We start from the raw sequence: 19,549 nt of genomic DNA on the forward strand, positions 1-19,549 counted from the left end.
TATTATTTAATTTGTATTTTACAATTTGTCCAGCTGGACATTTGACAAATTTTTCTAACAGAACGACTTACATACGATTGATATTGTCGAAAGAATATTTTGTATCAAGCATATTATAAATTAATTGTTTATGCATAAGATAAAAAGTATGTTTTAAGTTGAAGCGTTCCTTAGGATTGTTATTTATTCCGGGAAAACACGAGAAAAGGAGTTTTTCCAATGTACAATGCCATCCACGAACAACTTTAATTGGGGACGATCAGGACCCACTCTTACCAATCTTTTTCTCATCAGATTAGCAGCAATGACTGTTGCCCTCACTTTCCTAACCAAGATTGCTATCAACGAATCCGAAAGTCCCGTCTAGACACAATAGTTTTCATCTTCGTCGTCGCTGTTACCGAAACTCACTTACTAATCAATCTTCAATCAGTCGACATCTTAACTTCTCTTCGTCGAGAACACGTCTACACGCATCACGCGTAAATACTTAAGTCTTTCAAGTCGTTGGAAATAAAGTGTAGTTTTAATTTGTTAACTCAGTGTTATAATCATTTCAACCACCTCTATTATCTTAACCGAAATAGGGGATCGGCTGATTTGTGGCGTCGATTATCGTATCGTAACAAGACGTCATATGTATGTAATATTGGTTCACTTCAAGCTGAGTCGTGCAAGATAATAAACACGATGAGTTTCTACCTTGCAACAATTGTTCGTTTTTCAGTTCGTGTCATGTTATTAGAGGTATCATCTCACTGAAAAGTATGAAATTTCGTATCATTCGTGGAATACTAAATATACTATACTACATAAAAGGTAATTGTAAATCTATCTATCCAAACGATTTAATCTGCGTTTTTATATTACATCGTAGGATCTACAACGAAAGATAGAAAGAAAAACGCGTCTGCAATTTTACCAAGATAGTCAAATAAATCAATTAAGTCTTCCTTAATATTCATATTGTGGAATTTCTAAAAAGTAATATACATAAATGGATAACATAAACGTTTTTATCAATGTTTATGCTACTTAATTGTTGCCTTCTAAACATTACTCTGCATTACTCTTGCATAATATTTGCATAATTTTCCATTTTAATCTCTATCAGCAAAAGTTAGAGATTTAAATATTAGTATTTAAATTAGTCATATCACTTTTATTTATTTATGTTATCTGGATTTCTTTTCACAATTTCTTGGTCTCTCAAAAATGACTTTACCATTAAACATTTGCTTCGCAACATTCGTAATACATTATTAATTTCGGAAAACATTTTTGTTTTATAATACTATTACACAGTAACCACGGAATCAGTAAATAAATAGATAATAAATTCTAAATAATTTATAGGAATTGGAGCGTTTTATCTGAACAAATAAAGTGTCTAATTCGTTTATTTCGAAATAGATACCGTTCCTTTCCGTGACCTCAGTGCTTTTTGTTCTTCCAGTTTCTTTCGCAACGCGTCGATCTCTGGTGAGCTAACAGGCTGTAATCGTTGCCGTGTTTTCGACGGAAAAACAGTACGCCTGAAAATGAGTAAATAATTGCTCTTACAAATGAATTCTCTTCCCTCTTAGTATCGTTTTGCTACGATGTCTGTAGCTTTATTAAAATAAATTTAAACGTGTTTTCGCCTATCATTTTTCTAAAGCTGCACCTTGTCGCATTAAAGATCAAAGGCGCGTTAACGCAATATTTCATTTAATCGTTTGCAAACCCTTCGATTTTTTACGCTCTCAAATTAATTGTTAAGCAAGAATATTACGTTTATGCGATATTTACGTATTGCTTCGGTTCTAATATGAGAAACACTGTGTTACGTCCGGTGACTCTCTACGCGCCGTACCACATTGAATTAAAAAAAAAATCACCCTCCTGTATTTCATTTTGTATCATTTCTTTTTATCAATATAATATAAATTAATTTCTTTTTCCTCGTTTTTAAAACTCACGTCTTTCACTTCATATACCGTTTTTGTTGTCAATAAACTACATAAATGTTAGCAATTCTCCCATATTTTTACTACAATTAACTTACCGCGAATAATTAGCGATATGTAATAGTTTCACAACTAACTTGCTCGCTTTATATTCTTCGAGCGCTTTTCTCGTTTCGTTGATCAAGTTTTTCTGCCTTTCGCGTTCTCGATAAATAACAGATTTTCTCTCCTTTGTTTCCTCGTCCAATTTCATTTTGATCCAAAATAATCTCTCTTTCAACTAAAGGAAGAAACGCTTGAGGCACGATAAGCTAATAGTTAATTATTAATCGTTTAATGGAAATGCTACGAACCTCCGCCAAGGACATTTCACAAAGAAGACCCAAACCGCTTGATTCTGTTGGATCGAATTCCTTGATCGATGGCAATGCCCGTAAAGATTGAAGCGTCTTAATTTCTTGGATCAATTTAATTTTCCTGCGAGTTTCTTCCTCTCTCTGCTTGACCAACTGGGCTTTCAATTGCCGCGATTCTTCGGTCACCTCTGCGGCTGATAGTTCGAAAAATTACCATTTTATTAATTTTTCCTTAAGGAAATATTTTTCATGAAGACGTATTTTTATTAATATTATAATATATATAATATTATTAATATAATAATAATATTATAATATTACAATATTATTAATATTATAATATTATAAGTTATAGAGAAAATTAGAAATGGACCAGAGTACTTCATTTACGAAAAAGGAATTAGCCAAGATTTATCCTCAACGTAATAGAGAATTTTTTACCTTTCTGCCTTTTCTCGTCGATCATGGCATTGAAAGCTTCACGAGAGGCTTGTTCGACTTCGCGGCACCTTTCAACGATTTCCATCATCTCCCTGTTGTGATTCTCTCTCCATTTCTCTAACTTGTCGTAAAGTTCTTGCTTCTTTAAGAACAAAGTGACGAAAGAAGAAAAATTCATATCCACTAAAATATTTAGGTAAAAGAGATCGATCGTTGGTAGAAACATTTACGTCTGTTATTGTCATCTCTTTCACTATCTTACACAGGAATATTAAGATCGTCTGTAATCATTGGTTAAAATACGTATCTTCTATCAAGCGCGTACCTCCTTTCGAACGCTTTCTGCGTGCGCTTTCACATCGTTCAACAGCGATTGTTTCGCAATGAAAGCATTCTCACGGGTTAACAAAGCCAATAGATGTTTCTCTTGTATCTTTAATAATTCTTCCTCTTTTTGTTGCTGACGCCTTTCTTCTTGGAATTTCAGTATCGAAGCTGGATCGGTACCTCCTTCAGCTAATGCCTTCAATCTATAATTTCATTAAGATTCCAAGAAGAAATATAATTAGGAAATATTTGAAAACGAGGAGAGAAGACAGCGCAATTAAATCGCTTTTTTATATCTTCATGGAACTATGTATATATATATGTATTACTTCAAGTATAAATATTACGAAATAAATTATTTCTGTATCTCACTGTGCATTTGTGTTTTATCGGTTAAATGTAATAAAAAGTAAATGTAATATATTATATATATATAATATATTGCAGAAGCAATTAATATTTCCTGTTTATTACATTTAACCGATAAAACACGAATAATGCACAGTAAGATACAGAAATAATTTATTTCGTAATATTCATACTTGAATGAACACTTAGTATGTCAAATTAAAGTTAATTTATCTTATTGACAGTGCATTCGTACACCGGTATAGTTACCTTTTTATTTCTTTCTCTTCCATGTTGATTACATGCGCGCATTCTCTTAATGTCGAAGCTGCTGTCTGTTTTACTTCGATTGGCTATAATTAATAAATTCTACGATAATTTATGTAGTATCGTGGAGAAAAAGGCCTAAGATATCGGTCGAACCATAAACAATGTCGCGAGAGCCGAGAGAGAGAGAGAGATGTCGTTGGTGTCGATCCTGTGTGTGTCGTCGGTCCTTTCAAGTGAATAGTTTCGTAGAAGAGGCTTACGTGATCCTGGCCACGGGTGTTTGCGGAACACGTGCGTGGTGGGGCGAAAAAAGACAAAGGGATGCCAGAGATAGAGTTAGTTAGAAGTCGTACAGTGTTAGTTGAAAAGTCAGAGGAAGTGAATGCAGAAGTCGCAGAGAGTGTGAGTGGAAGAGCCGGAGAGTATGAATCGGGAAGTTGAGAACCGAGTATGATAATAAGATGTACGCCGATATTGTAATCAGTTCGTTGTATTGAGTATTGCTTGTTAAACTAAAACATCGTCACTTGCCCTTACTCTAAGTCCCATTTAAGATACTACATTTATAAATAGCCGTGATCAACTTTCAGATACAAGAAAGATGTAACAGAAATTTGATTTCAGATCGATACAAATAAATGAGAAAAAGTGATAAAATTTGAATAGACAGCAGATCGCGCCAGCATTTTCTGCACCTTAAATTTCGGAACCGATTTTCCCACGAAAGTTGCCTTTGGTTTCTCTTTCTCTATCGAGTTGTCTGGATCTTTACGCCGATAGAAGCAACTTGGTGCATTCTCGTTCGCGTCCTTCAACAATCTCATGGCGTTCATCTTGTTAGTTGCACTCAAAAGCTTCAATTTTCTCTCCGTTGACGGTTTAAGGTAATTCGTCTTTGGAATTTGACGCGTGAACTTCATCGCCGACAGGTCCTATCCGGGATATGAGTCTTCAAAAGAGGAAACCTTAATTCAACGTCTTTAACTTAGAAGTATAAAGTTAATTTAAATTTATTAACTTCTCCATACCTATACGAGAAGAAATTTTATGAAAATTTTTGAAATTTTTTAAAAAGAATACCTTTCGCGAGTCTTATCGAGAATTCTCGCGACCTCTTTGTAAAAAAAAAAACGTTTGAGGTCGTTTGAAGGTCGTTGAAAGCCACCTAGTTGGCACCGAAGGCCATTGCTTGCTACTTCATAATGACCGGTAAAGACTATTAGGCATAGATCGTTAAAAAGGTATTCGAAATTGTTTAGAAATCTTAAGCGATGTCATTCGATCTTAATTCAAAGACGAATCACAGTTATTTGGAGAAGCAATTTAGGTCGACTTGATTTTTATCGAAGGTGAATAAAAGAAAATTGAAAGTCACGCGATTAATCGGCGAGTTACATAGATAGCGGGAAGTTTCGAAATGGTGCCGTCGGTTATTAAACGGACAAGTTTTAATAAGAAAAACTTCAATCGCGATACCTAACTAACGAAAAAATTGATAAATTAAATGTACTCCGCAAATAAACATTAATCGCGTCGATATAATAATACTTTTCAAGTAGTAACTAAGTTACTCACTTCAGGTGTACCGGGTGGCACTTTCAAACCCGTTCTTGGTCGATTTAAAACGTTCATAAATACAGGAGTAGTCAATTCCTTTTTAGGAATCTTCGTATTTCGTATGTGCTGCTTTAATTGCTGCTGAAGTTTCTTCAGATCGATTAAACGATAACTTAATTAGAACGAAACTCGTTATCCATTATCTCCTACAGAACCGCTGTAAAAAACGGTAGAACGAACCTCTAAACATGGCGTTGCCTCTAAAAATGGCAGAACCAGGTTTCCCTCCACGAAATCTTCCTCGAACGTCAGGCAACCCTTCTCATGGAAAAGATTGGCAGTTTCCGTGCGAAGAAGATACGCAACGAGGGACAACATTTTCTTTACTTTAAAGCGAACGAAGCAATCGATCGAATCTTCGAAAAACAAGCTGCATATTCTGTATGATAAGATGTATACAAACACTGAAAAATGAAATTCTTAAATAAATTCTAAAATAATAGCTTCATTAATCAAAATAGATAGCTGATACTCGTCTTTTGAAGAACGAAATATATTTGTGATATTTGTTGCATATATATTTAACATAAATTGAATGTCATTCATTTTATTTGGAGAGACAGTAAAGGAGTTCATAAGCGAAAAAGTGAGAGTAGGAAGCAGAAGTAGAAAGAACACGCATGATAAGGGTGGGGGAAAAGAGCACAATAATAGTGGCGACGATGAAATCAATGGAGGAAAAAATAAGGATAATGAAGGAGAAAAGCAAACTGGAAAAGGGGGTATACATAGACGACAATCTGACAAGAAAAGAAAGGGAGGTGTAGCAACACATAAGAAGGGTAGCTAGAGTAAGAAGGGAAAAGAGCGAATATGTAAAGATAGGATATAAGAAACTAAAAATAGAAAACAGATGGTATAGGAGGAACGAAAATGAAAAGAGGCTGGAGGAAGAAAGAAAGAGAGGAGAAGGAAAATGAAAAAAAGGGGGAAAAGGGGGGACTACAAAGGGGATGAAAATGTGCTTCTGGAATGTAGCAGGGCCAGTAAGTAAGGACAAGGAGGTATGGGAATATTTGAAGACATTCGACGTGATCGGACTCGCGAATACATGGATAAACTAGGAAAAAACTAAAATATGGACTACCCAAAGAATTTATTCATTTTATTTTCCATAAAGAATTATAGAAATAGTTATTATCTGGTTATTTTAATCTGGTTATTATCATTACAAACCTTCATAGCTTACCTATGATCTGAGACAAATCGTTGTAATTGCGACAGTTCTGTTTATCCAGATAATCTTTACTTATTGATTCCAAGAAAATCGTGTAACGAACGATATTCATAAATAAATCGATGACTACATTTTGCAACGAAACTGACAAACCCTTAAAAATCCAACATATTCATACACTTGTTCCGTGAGTGATTTTGGTAAAGAGATTTCTTTAAATTTAACCTTAAGTTCTTCGATATTCCTGAAACGTTCCATAACAGGATCGTGATGGGGATTGTATTTCTCTCTCGAGCCTTCGTTAACAAACAGACGAATGCAAAACTCATCTGGACTTAATTCTTGTTTAAACGACGCATACACGTCCAACATCTCCATCAGTGGGATCAGAATGTTTAATCGAAAGACATTGATTTTTGTCAACTAAAAGAAGCAACGTCGAGTAAGTGAAAATAGAACACGTAAAAGTAAGATTATACCTCTTCCTCGCTGCAATCCATTACTGAAAAACGACAGTTATTTATCTTTAATTTAATAAACCAGCATCTCTTCTCTGTCTTAGATCGACGAAATGTTTCGTCGGACTTCAGAACGCGAAGGAGCTTTATCGATAAGTTCAGGACGTTTCAACGAATAATTCGATCTAAGCCATTCCAAAAGCTTGAATCAAACTTCAAGCAAGTTATTAGTTTTAAACTCTGACGTTCCTTCTTTAAGAAATAGTTCAAAGATGTTTCCTATGATCGTTCCATTACCAAGTAGAAAAATACACATAGTCAATGAATATTTAGTAGAAACAATCAATATCCCAAAGTTTAAATTAATTTCGAAGCAGGATATTACCTGCAGTCTCCTGTCTTCCTTCTTAAAGATAATTTCAAAATGTCCTCTGATATATAAATCACAAGATGGAGGAAATACTCATGAATAATCGATATTCGGTAGAAATAGTCGATATTCCAAAGCTGGAGCCAAATTCCAGACAGGATGTTACTCGCAAACTTTTGTTTTTCTTCTCAAAAAATAATTCAAAAATAAACCTTTAACGATCGTCTGAAAAACAAACAGGAGGTCCACGCGACCGATCGATATTTTTTAGAAATAATCAATACTCGAAAACTTGAGCCACGTTTCTTGCAACAGATAATTCAACGATTCGAATTACTCGAAAATTTAAATTGTTTTTCAAAGAATCAGTAAAAATATACCTCCGATGATTATTTAAATAATAACGAAAAAGATCCACGGAGGCCAATCGACATTCGGTAAATCAATTTCGAACGACTTTATTTGTCAACGATTCGTTAATCGACCAACACAGTGGTACATGAACAGACAACACGTTTCGTCTCGCACGTTTATTAACTCTCATTCATCAGTCTCCCTTCAAAGAAATGTTAATCACTTTACTCCTCTAACATCTTAGGGAGGGAAAAATAAAAAAAAAAAAAAACAGGACACGTGACAAAAGTATCTGTACGTATAAACTATCCCTGAGAAAAAATTTGTACTCCGAGGCAGGACAATACATATCGTTCTCGCTGCGCCGTTCGATAACTTTAATCGCTTTAAAAATGGTTAACCTATTCACTGCCAACTAAGAAATATTTCGTAGTAAGCGTATGTACCAAGATTGCCAACTATCAGTTATCTCGTAGGGTTTTTTTGTTTGCAAATTACTATAAACGCCGTTTTATTACCGTATCTGTAATTTAATATTACTAGATGTTGTGAAATTTCATGTTTTCCTTAAAAGAAAATCTTGGCGTCAAGCGCAAGAAGCTCTAAATTTGTCTGGCAGCGAATAAGCTAATAGTATTACGGTACAATGCGTCCTAAGGAAAAATTCTGGACAAATCTATCGTCAGACATTAGACGCAAGTTACTGTAAAAGTTATTGATCAATAAATTGCTGCAAAATATTATTTTTAACGATGATACTCGGTACATTTAATTTCTTCACAAGGAACACTACTATCTTTCACTTCTCTACCTATATCTCACTAATATCTCATTATCTCCAAATGCGATAAGACAAATAGAAAAGTGAATTTTTTGTATTTAGTTATTTGTTTTTTGAAGAGTACCGCGTTCTTAATTAATTCAACTGGTTTCTCCCTACTCATTGGCAAGCTGTGCAAAATGAAATGGAACTGTGTTAGTAAGCTTGCTTTCTCGAGGCTCGTGTACTAGAAAAATCGTTCTGTATATTTCTGAAAACACAGGTATCGAAGTTTTATACTGTTTCGACTTGATTTTCCGCATACTTTTTTTTCATTATTCTTCTCTTATCTTTGTTTAATTTATCACGTTTTGTTTTTTATATCTATATATCTATACACATATAAAAAGGTATTAAAGTAAAATTCGTCGATCGATGACACTATACAACAACAACATTCTTGAACAATGCACAATTTCTCATTTTTTCCTTTACCATTCTCTTTTATAATTATCGATCATACCGCGATATGCGAATAAATAAAATATATATTGTGTCGACGTTACCATTATTAGAAATGAAGACCACTGTAGAAAAACATGATAAATTCACATTTGACAATTTTTGTTTTAATGCGAGAGAGAATACGTCATTGTGGTAGCTGAAGAAAAGAAAAATCTGTTAGGTCGAAAGATATAATGACAATATTAATAAGCGACAGCTACAAAGCTTTTCATAAGATATAGAATTTGTTTTTCCGTAAAAGAACAATGACGTAACTAACGTTACGATATATTCTATATTCTACGGGTCGTTATTTTTTAAATATTTAACAGCATAGTGTTATTCAAATAAGAAGAGTATCGGATCTTAAATTATTGTTTCACAAAAAGTGGAAAACGTGGTTTATCGTGTCTTTACCTGATGGTCTTCAAATACATTTGTTCGAAGAATCTCCAGTCGTTGCGATAAAAAAGAAATTTACGCTTTATAACAACTATAGCACAAGAATTATCATCTTACAAGCAATTTTTTTAACATTAATCATTTATGACAATCACAATGTGTAGAAATCGTAAAAAATTTTATCAGTGCCAAGACCATCGATAGCGTAGTACAAAATGACCAATGTGACCCAACGTGATGTTGATGATCTAAATATTTAATACAAATTTGTTTTCTCTGATTAAATCGTACAGTATATTTAAAAAATATATTCGTTTCGCTGTCTCGTATTTAAAACGCTGATCACTACATCACAGCTTTGATACAGTTCCATCCACGCAACTATAATACAAAAAATCACAATCAATACGTTCAAACAGAATTCAATCGAACTTTTAACTCTTAACTTGTACTATTGAATTCGCAAGGGGCGATTTCATTCCATACAAAGTAAGAAGGAAATTTCGAGCATTTCACGTTGCATTTTCTACTCCATCGCAAAAGCTAAAGAATACAAAGTAAAATTTACCTTCTATATTCCATATAACGGAAACCATTAATCGCTTTTATTGCGTGAAATGTAAATTCGAATAAAATAATTAATAACCTCTTGGTGTAACAAAATGACGAAGAATTGAAAATTAATGATACAAAAATTACCGTGCATAATAACATTCAGTAGCATACCATATATGAAATTCTTAAAGTCTTAAATACTTAGAAATTAAATGATCTAATACAAATTATTACGTACGATCCAACGATACCAATTAAAAGTTAAAAGTCACGCAGCATTCCGCAGTATTTGAGAAATTACGTTTTCGAATAAAATCCATGCGATTGTCTTTTCACATTGCACGATCCTCGAGTATGATCATTATCATTATAATATTATACATTTTTCAACGTGTATCGGCCAACACTCTGTTTTGTACGTCATTTTGATTGCTTTCCTTTCTTGTCGCACGAGTTATGTATACATATATATATATATATATATATTACGTGAGTTCGCAGTAACAATCAGTTTTCACCTTTCTTTTTTTTACGGAAAATTCGTGTATCTATAAGAATAATCTATACATCTATCATATATAAATCTACGGTTATGTCCTGTTCAGGACACGAACAACTAACACTGTTAATTATTTATAACATAGGCGATGATATATTACAGACACGTATCACGCGACATACAATTGATCACAAAAATATCCATATTTTATAAACGGCAAAGTTTAATTTAAAAAATTAATCTTTTTAACTATTTATTTTCGTTATAATTTAATTATAGGTAATACGAGGACGGCATATACTCATGCGATGGCCATTAATTGATAAATTATGCACAAGTTTTTAAGATCGGGAAATTTGCACATCTTTCTTACATATATCCATGAAATATTTTCTCTCGTAATTTCAATCTATGAAATGAGATCCACTTTAAAATATTTATCATTAATTAATCGTCAAAATTAAAATGGTAAGACTTTGCGAGAGTATTTGAAAGATGCTCTGTCTTTCGTACTAAGTTCTTAATATACAATATATTGCTATGCGGTCTATTTTTGTTTTCGAATCACGAGGCCATGTATTACTACTGTATGAGAAAATAAAAAATAGTTGTTGAAAGAAGATCTTGAATTATTTCTATTTTCACCGATATGTCGTCTCAAGATGGTCGAACCACTTTCATGACCAACTGTATATCAATGTACAATTCGATCACAATTACCAATTTCTCAAAAACTCCTTTCCCCTTAAAGTCAAGTAATTCGTGCAAAATTACCCCATGGAAAACTATTTTATTTGCTCGAAATCGTGTTGTACTCGATATTAACACCATTCTGTTGTCGACAACAGCACGACGAACGTAGAAATTGGTAATTGTAATTCCCTCAAGGACACGAGATTTGTTACCCTGTTCGTGGAACTAGAAAAATTCGCATTATCGATTTAGAGATGGATCACAGATAACGAAGTACCCTTTTCTGAATGCGGAACGCGAAAATTATACTAAACGAAGGATTCGAACAATAGTGAATGTAACGCGCAAAGATTCGTATACGACTCGTTCGAGAGAAATGTGGTAGACTAATAAACAACATTAACATTAACATTAACAGTAATCTAAAAAATTAAAAAAAGAAAAAGAAAGAAAGGAAAGATCGGCTCTGTCCAAATGAATAATCATTGCCTATATGATCGCGTAGATGTCATGATCCTGATAATACCGCGCGTGTATATGTATACATACAAGTAAAAAGTATATTAACAACGATTTATACAACGAACTAACCTAATTACGTGCTAAACGCCTTAATGATCGACGTGATGCTTTCGTATGTCCCGGTAACGAAACCGAGTAGACCGATTAGTACTATCAGAATGTCTTTCGATATCGTAAACAAGCCCAGTGATGCGTTCTGCCAGCATACAACCATTTCGATGATCGGTGGAAATACGAGTGCCAAGGCGGTGCTGCTTACCGCACCGACCAGTGATATGAACAGACCCAGTTGAGGTATCGCTTCAGCTAGGACAACTGTAATTAGATATAACAGGTAAAGTTAGTATTGAATGTATTTAATCCTAGGACGCTTGAAGGAGAGTCAAAGAATGTCCACAGAATTTCAAACGTTGGTAAACCTTTGAAATCCTTCAGCGTCCTAAGGTCAAATTAAGTTATACATAAAGATTTGATATTAAATTGTTATTTTTCTTCATTTTGCAAAATAGATTACGAATATTTAGGTAAACTCATATTTTCATGACTACGACCAAAGATATCAAATCCAATTAGAAATTGTTTTAAGAATTATAATAAATACGTGTAGTTATATCGAGCATATACCGAGATTGAGCGAGAGTGTGAGTGAGAATAAATTAAATTCGGTTTGTAGCCGGCGAGCGAAAATTAATTACAACGAATAATCTACTTTTTACGTAAAGAAGTTTTGTAATTTTAAGAAAAATAACGTCCAATTGATATTTAAAATAAGAAATCTCGGGTCGAAAAACAATAGGAGGTTAAGAAAAAGAAGGATGCTGTGAACAAATTTTGTGATTCAGAGTGTTTAAAATATTTTTGTTTGTAGCTGTATTTATACGATTTAAAACGTTTAGAATATTTATTACAATTTAAAATCGTTTAAGAGTTTAAAATAATCGAACATGAGAACCAAAGTTCGAACAAATTTTTCGTCCATAGCAGAGTTAACAATTTCGATTACTCTTACAGATGATAAATTGACGATAATTTTATGTATTAATATAGAACTTACATGTTAGGAAACACATCGAGGAACGGAAAACAGTCTCTGCGAAAACGGGACACTTGAAAGGGCCAAAGCGGTTGACGATCTTTGGCCAAATGATCGCAATGGGAACGTAAAATTGCAGTGCATACGTGAGCAATATACTCAACGAGATGGCAACCTGTATGCATTGAGGTAAGCTGCAAAACACAATAACCTCTTATGAGTATCCGAATTATTTCTCTTTGATTAATTGCTGTTAAATGTGAGAAACTTATTCAGTTGTTCGTCATCGTTATAACTATTCCAATTGTGTTAAATCTATCGCAACATGCAAATTTAGTCGTAAACGAAGAACGCAAAGAGACGTCTATGTGTATGGCTAATTGATTACTTCGTGTTGATAAAAAAAGAAACACGACGTCACAATATTATACAAATGGTCTAGTAGTTTGATAAGATAACACAACACTTCTAGAAAACCCATATATGATAGAAACCTTAAATGCTCGCCGATGATTTTTCCATCCACCCTTTGTATGCAACAGAAAATTACGTTACAAACAGTTTTTTCTTAACTACGTGTTTTGTTTTGTTTTTTTTTTTTTTTGTTTTTTTCTGTCTCGCTACTTTTCGCTATCACTTTGCGTGATAGTATTGCGATTATTCTGAACGCAGCGTGATTTATCACCTGAACGCATAATAATTTTCTATAGAGTCGGTACAACAGAATTCTGCTATCGTAAAACATGGTAAAACAAACGTGTGCTAATCACTTGCCTGATCTGTTTTAACGTCGATATACTACTTCTATTCTATAGAACTCAATTCGTAAATCAATTCGTAAATGCACGCATACGTGTAACAAGATATTTATGAAAATATATACGAGACAATTAATTTGCATCGATAAATAACGTTTGGCAATTATGTACAGAATATAATTTAGCGAGTGATTAACATAAAGCAAGATAAAAGGAATTTTTCTCGACCAACTGATAATTATAAGAGTTTGATGTTCACTTAGGAAAGTAAATATGGATACTTACACCTCCTTTGATTGGAGATTTAACGTAACGGATCCGGCCACTGCGTCGCCGTATTTTAAATAAGATATAAAACCCATCGCGACGAACATGCCACCGACAATTACCATTCCAACGTTTAGAACTCCCAGTGATTTACTGAAATTGCTCGGTTTCTTCATTTCGTTCTTCAGAGGTAACACCTAAAATGCAACGGGATATTCGTTAGAACAGAAAGAACATGTTTTTTTATCGACAATCGAATCATGCTAACAAGTTGAGTCTTAAAAAATTCTATCGTAATAAAATATCGGATTGTTCGGGAAATTCAACTCAAAATTGAAGAAAATAATGTTCAATTGTCAAATATTTGAAATTGAAAGCAACGTGTTTCTATTTTTCTTTTTCTTTTTTTTTTTTATTGAATAATCTGTGCCTTGCTTCTTTCGTTATTACCTTTTTATTATTGCTACATTACGCGGATTTGCAGAAACTAAGTTTTTGTAGTAATTTATCGCATTTAATTATTGAAACAGTTTTATACAAATCAGAATAAGCTATCGGATATCAGTGGATAGAAAACTATACAATATATCATTCTCCGCTTTAACTTGTTATCAATTGTCAGCATAAACGTCAGAAATTCCCCGAGTTCAATAAATCTATTTATATCATTTTTACGTCTTTCGTTGCTTTTTTCTAGGCCAAAAGAAAAAAGAGAAATACAGTTATATATAGAGAGACTTATATAACAGTTCGACTCGTTATTTCTGTTGTAAATTCAACGCTAACGCAATAATAATATTACATACTAAAGTTCACGGAACTCTTTGCATTGTTTTTGTAATTTAGCATTCTTTAGTATTTAATATCCTACGTTACAAGACGCTTATGCTAAGAATAAAATAGCAGCTTTACGATAGAACAACTAGAAAGTAATAGCGGTGAGAAGCCTTCAATTTGGTTTGGCTATCGATATGTACAATATTTATGGCCAACAGTGTACATACGGATATTCAATATCAACTGGTAAGCGATCTTTGGCTAACAATCTTTATTATATATTAAAACTATTTTCAGCGGAAGACAGAAATATCTTCGCTCTTTCGACCGAATTTCCAAAATAAACAGTATATGCATAGGAATAGAATCTTGAGGAAGTACTTCATCGAAAATGACAATCCCAAAATGAGTATCATAACGTCCCCTGATTTTGTTTCTTATTGCAACAAAACAACCAAGTGGACGAAGTGACTGGTCGCGAAAATAACGCGTTACATAAATGCGAAGAAGCACGTGCAAACACGGCGTCGCTTACCAAAGTAATACCCTCGAAAGAATATATCACAGTGCCAAAGAACAGAGGCAGCTCGTGCCAATCCGCGATATACCGCCTCTCGTGGATCGGCGGCAAATCGTGGCACATTATGTACATAGTAGCCACATAGCCAGCTGTGACCAGAAAATTCGCCAGCGACGAAATGGGCACCAGGTACTTCAGGTTCCTGATCCACGTGCTCAGCATTATCGGGATCAAGATCACAGCCATATGTTGATGAACGTCCATCTCGATTCCATACACGTCCAATACCTATGAAAGAAAATCGTTTTAGTCGTTTATTAGTATCTTTTCGTGGCATATTTTACTATTTTTCAATCGTTAACTCTTCAAATATGGTACGTTTAATAGCGCCAACGATTTGGAATCGCTTTTGTAAATTATATTTATATTATATTCCAATTTTATTTCATTATATTATATTCCAATAATTCTATTTATATTGGTGAAGTTTTGCCAAAGAGTTTGTAGGATAGGAAAATTTTTAACTGATCTTTTTCTATTTGAATTCTTTGATTCTATGAAATTTATATGCAATGATTCCAAGTTTTTGTTGGTAATTTACATGCACGTAAGAAGTTATAGTACGGATCATCGGTGTGTAATAATAATATGAAAACTCGAGGATTCTCTCTTTTACAAATTCTTATCGAAAAACCTAAAGTCATTAAATTGGAAAGACACCAGTAATTGGTATCTTCGTTGTTGATAAATGCCTTGACTCAAAAACGTTGGCTTGATCTAATAAAAATATAACTCCAAATATAATTCCTATGTCCCAGTTTTATATTGGAACAAGTGAGATAAGAATTTCCTAAAAGCTATAAATTTTATCAAACGAAGAAGCTAATGTAATCTCACCAATGTAGACCACTGATGGTTTATTCCACTTCAAATAAAAGAAGACAAGCTTCGTCTAATTTGCACGAATTTTACACAGCAAAAACTCAGGGTAGCCAATGGAAATATATGAAAATACACGTAACGTTTAATTGCTGTTTTGCACGGTATGAAAGATACTATGTTCTCAGCGATAATTACAGGAAATTGTGCGTGAGAAACGTTCACGATCAGAGTATTTGATATTGAAAGAGTTAATAGGAATTACGTATTAAAAATGCGAATAAAAAATCAGAAGAAAGAAATTAAAAATTTGTAGCTCACCTGCTTCATATTCTTCGCAATGAAAACGAAATAAACGCAGCAAAATCCAAGTTGCGTGATACATAAAAATACATTAACCATTTGTCTGGAACAAAGCGGATATTAGTGTAAATCGTAAGAATAGATGAAAAAAAGAGGACGATAACGAAGCGTGCTATTAAAATGAAATGCAGAGAAACAGATGAAAGGTTTTAAATAAGACGTATAACTTATTATTAATAACTTTATATTTTCTCGCTTTATAGTCGTATTTTTATAACGAATTTGCTACGACTGACGCGAGATAAGAATGCATGGTATGTCGTTAGAACGTTAGTCGATGGTGTCCCTATTTCATGGTCTTCTCATTACACATATACGTACCTCATAAACACAGAGTATTTTCGGAGTGCTAGAGGGCCGGTAGCGAAGCACAATTCCACGGTGCCAGCAAACCCAGTTGTGGCACTCGCATCGTTCACGCGACGCGTCACCTCTTCGTTACATTTAATCTGCAAACACACGATAATGTCCACGTACAATGTCGAAGAGGAATTTTTCTCGCGATACATTACTTCGTATTACCGCTAAAGGCGTAAAACTATTTACATTTCTTAAGAACGATTAGAAATAGAATATAATATACAGGGTGTTCCGTAGCATCGGAACACCGATTTTGCAGATAAAAACGACAAAAGGAAGTTCGCGTAAACAAGCGTCTATTTGACCTTTTTTTCCAATCATCGCGAGTTTCTTTTTCGACAAACTCCATGTAACTGTATAGCTCCGCGAGAGATGTTCGGCATGACCTGCTTGTAGTCGAACACGAAATCCGAGACGTTTTATCATCGACTGTATTGCTCTCTCCATCTATCTACATATCGTTCGTTCGATGTTGAGTTGTGTTTGTAAATAGGTAAATGAAATTAGTTCCAACACTTCCATCTTTCGATAGTTATTCCAATTTATTAAAACTCGTTGTAACTCGTAAACAAGGTCAAACAGAACATATGTTTGTCGGAATTCTTTTTATTGTTTTCCCCTGCAGAATCCATCGCCGAAGTGGCTCTCCAATCCTGTTTGTAGAATAAAACTAAAATACACCGTATTACTAAATAGAACTGCTGAGTGTTCGTTGAAATTATTCATCCTCTAAAAAAATACGATGATTATTATTCGCGTACGATAGTAAAATTTCAATAGATCGCAATATCGCCTGGTTTGGCAAACGTTTAAGAGAACGGTGTAACGTAGCAAAGAAATTAGTATACCATGTATCGTACGATTTTCATACTTTTTGCTGGAATTTATGTAATTGAACGACTTGCAGAAACCATTTATCATGCTATATTAGAATACGCAGATGATGAATAACGATCATTAGTTGTCTCAGAAAAACAATTTAACATCGATTGCTAAACCGGCTGAGCGTTTATGCATCGGAAAGTACAAAAAACCCACACGATACGTGTATTGGGGTTAGGTTGGGGTTAGGTTCATGTAGTTGCCAACCCAATATAAGCAAAATATTCTAAATATAATATCACGCTTATTACGATGCTTAGCGGGTAAAAAATCTCTCAATAGGTTCTAATCGTGTTTGGCAAAATATAAATTTCCATAAACATCAGCAGTTTATTCGATCGTAAACGGTATACGAATATCAATACTATTTTACAAGAAAGTAATGTTAATATTATTTTATAAAAAAAATTAATAGATACAATTATTGTAGTTATTTATTTAGGCAAACAATAGAGAAAATAGTGGGTTATACGTACAAGAATATGTTGAGCGTGAACACAAATAACCCCGAGGAACATAGTAAGCGGCGGAGCCAGCAGCAGTCCGGCATGCTTGAAAGCATCCCCTAACGCAAAGATACCGGAGCCGACGTTACCTTTGAACAGGTGCATCATTGTTTCTAAATACCTGTAATTATTCATTCGATATAAATAACATTCTGTATGAAAGCTATACAGATTCTCTATTCGAGTCGGAAATATTCCAAATACGTACTTGAACTGCTATAAACAAATGTCATATGCAGTAATAAACATAAAGGAATTATCTACCATACCTCTCATTCGTATTTATTATTTCAAATTAGAATCTCTTTAAGAAATAGGTTCTTGTTTTTTCTTTTTTTTTTTTTAGATTTTTTTTTGGTTTCGAACATCGAGAAATCCTCTGTTGAAATATGAGAATTTTTTACAATTTGATCTGACTATACTTAGATTTACTTATCGGATACCATAAAAATATAAAAAAATTATTTTCTTATTTTATGCAACTTACAGCCATACTATACATCGGATTATCTTTTATCGAAGCGATGATTAACGCGATCATTGCTGAGTATCGTTACAGAGTCATTGTCAGAGATTATCATATGAAGAGTTGGAAAATTTTCAGAGAGAGAGAGAGAGAGAGAGAGAGAGAGACAGAGAGAGAGAAGAACTTTCTTAATAATTCGCGAATCAAATTTCACGGTGTAAGCATCGGATAAGTTTCGTAGAAAGATTAATCGTTAACACGACGTACTATCGATAATGGAAATTCGATCAGCGGTGAACGCGTGAAAGAGCATGAACAAAGGTTGGTACAGTTGACTGAAAATTTCCTAAGCATTCCTATGTCACGTCGCGCGAGCTAATTTGAAATCGCCGGCGAATGAACCGAGCCGACCGAGTTTCAAAACCTTCGCTCCATGCTTGTCCGCTGTTTTACGCATCGTACAAACACGTGCGTGGTTGATTCGGGGATATCGTTAATTAGTCAGCGAACAGGGTGGTTATTCGAATAACTGAAATAAGCAAAAATAAAGACCTACGTATGAAAATAAAGTTTAGTGACATTCCATTTGATACACGCGATTCAGATAGTTATAAATATCTGTTTCTAAAATTTGTTAATGCTTTGTACGTTGATTCATAGAATATTAAATGACAATCTTACGCTTAAAAGGCTGCCACAAGCCAAAGACCTTGTTACGTCTCTATGATAATTTAATAATCTCACTGTAACCAAAGGTTTACAGATATCAACGTGCTAATTGGCAAATACATCTTCCGGCATTTTTTAATTTGAAATTTTTCATTTTACGTTGATTCGTAGAATATTAAAAGACCATCTTACGCTTAAAAGGCTGCCACAAGCCAAAGACCTTGTTACGTCTCAATGATAATTTAATAATCTCACTGTAACCAAAGGTTTACAGATATCAACGTGCTAATTGGTAAATACATTTTCCGGCATTTTTTAATTTGAAATTTTTCATTTTTTCTTTTCTTTAAGGTACATACATATTATATTCTTATAACATGGAATTGTACTTACACGCTTTTCGACGGATTCAATCAAAATTATCAGCGTTATTTTAAACGTAATTTCGTTGTATGTTATATTAATAC

General features: G+C 33.8%; 2 protein-coding genes across 6 annotated transcripts in view; both read right to left on the reverse strand.

The window, feature by feature from the left end:
* Nucleotides 1-641: 641 nt before the first annotated feature.
* LOC100648478 lies at nucleotides 642-7,834 on the reverse strand. 4 transcript variants are annotated; one of them, XM_020863881.2, is made up of 12 exons: nucleotides 6,965-7,606; nucleotides 6,711-6,908; nucleotides 6,498-6,639; nucleotides 5,489-5,712; nucleotides 5,267-5,398; nucleotides 3,692-3,774; nucleotides 3,072-3,276; nucleotides 2,747-2,888; nucleotides 2,303-2,499; nucleotides 2,048-2,229; nucleotides 1,418-1,535; nucleotides 642-758 (listed from the first exon to the last, which is right to left on the reverse strand). In XM_020863881.2, the coding sequence occupies exons 1-12, from the start codon at nucleotides 6,983-6,985 to the stop codon at nucleotides 756-758; spliced, it is 1,647 nt and encodes a 548-aa protein (XP_020719540.2). In that variant the 5' UTR covers nucleotides 6,986-7,606; the 3' UTR covers nucleotides 642-755. The 4 variants fall into 4 exon arrangements, with proteins under 4 accessions (XP_020719540.2, XP_048263578.1, XP_048263576.1 ...); XM_048407619.1 differs by lacking the exon at nucleotides 642-758 and adding an exon at nucleotides 7,694-7,834 and having other exon boundaries at nucleotides 872-1,535; nucleotides 6,965-7,538; XM_048407620.1 differs by lacking the exon at nucleotides 642-758 and having other exon boundaries at nucleotides 872-1,535; nucleotides 6,965-7,222; nucleotides 7,329-7,606.
* The window catches only part of LOC100648599 (proton-coupled amino acid transporter 1), a 51,553-nt gene continuing 39,759 nt past the window's right edge, over nucleotides 7,756-19,549 (reverse strand). Inside the window, exons 4-11 of one of the 2 annotated variants that reach the window (XM_020863884.2) lie at nucleotides 17,918-18,068; nucleotides 16,521-16,648; nucleotides 16,158-16,242; nucleotides 14,973-15,245; nucleotides 13,679-13,857; nucleotides 13,130-13,162; nucleotides 12,657-12,829; nucleotides 7,756-11,917 (exon numbers count right to left, since the gene is read on the reverse strand). In XM_020863884.2, coding sequence (XP_020719543.1) covers nucleotides 11,676-11,917; nucleotides 12,657-12,829; nucleotides 13,130-13,162; nucleotides 13,679-13,857; nucleotides 14,973-15,245; nucleotides 16,158-16,242; nucleotides 16,521-16,648; nucleotides 17,918-18,068 — 1,264 coding nt within the window. In that variant the 3' untranslated portion in view covers nucleotides 7,756-11,675. The remainder of the gene's footprint in view (nucleotides 11,918-12,656; nucleotides 12,830-13,129; nucleotides 13,163-13,678; nucleotides 13,858-14,972; nucleotides 15,246-16,157; nucleotides 16,243-16,520; nucleotides 16,649-17,917; nucleotides 18,069-19,549) is intronic. The other variant, XM_048407623.1, reaches the window with a different exon arrangement.

The sequence above is a fragment of the Bombus terrestris genome, chromosome 7 (genome assembly GCF_910591885.1).
Source record: "Bombus terrestris chromosome 7, iyBomTerr1.2, whole genome shotgun sequence".
In the NCBI taxonomy this organism is placed as follows: domain Eukaryota; kingdom Metazoa; phylum Arthropoda; class Insecta; order Hymenoptera; family Apidae; genus Bombus; species Bombus terrestris.

Bases quoted from the DNA above. Each gene is read 5' to 3' on its own strand.
- LOC100648478 (XM_048407619.1), bottom strand. From the start codon at position 6,985: ATGGATTGCAGCGAGGAAGAG. The intron at 6,640-6,710 runs GTTAAATTTAAA...TGGATTTTTAAG, and splicing joins GGAATATCGAAGAACTTAAG to GGTTTGTCAGTTTCGTTGCA. The intron at 3,775-5,266 runs GTGAGTAACTTA...TATTAATTATAG, and splicing joins TGCCACCCGGTACACCTGAA to CCAATCGAAGTAAAACAGAC.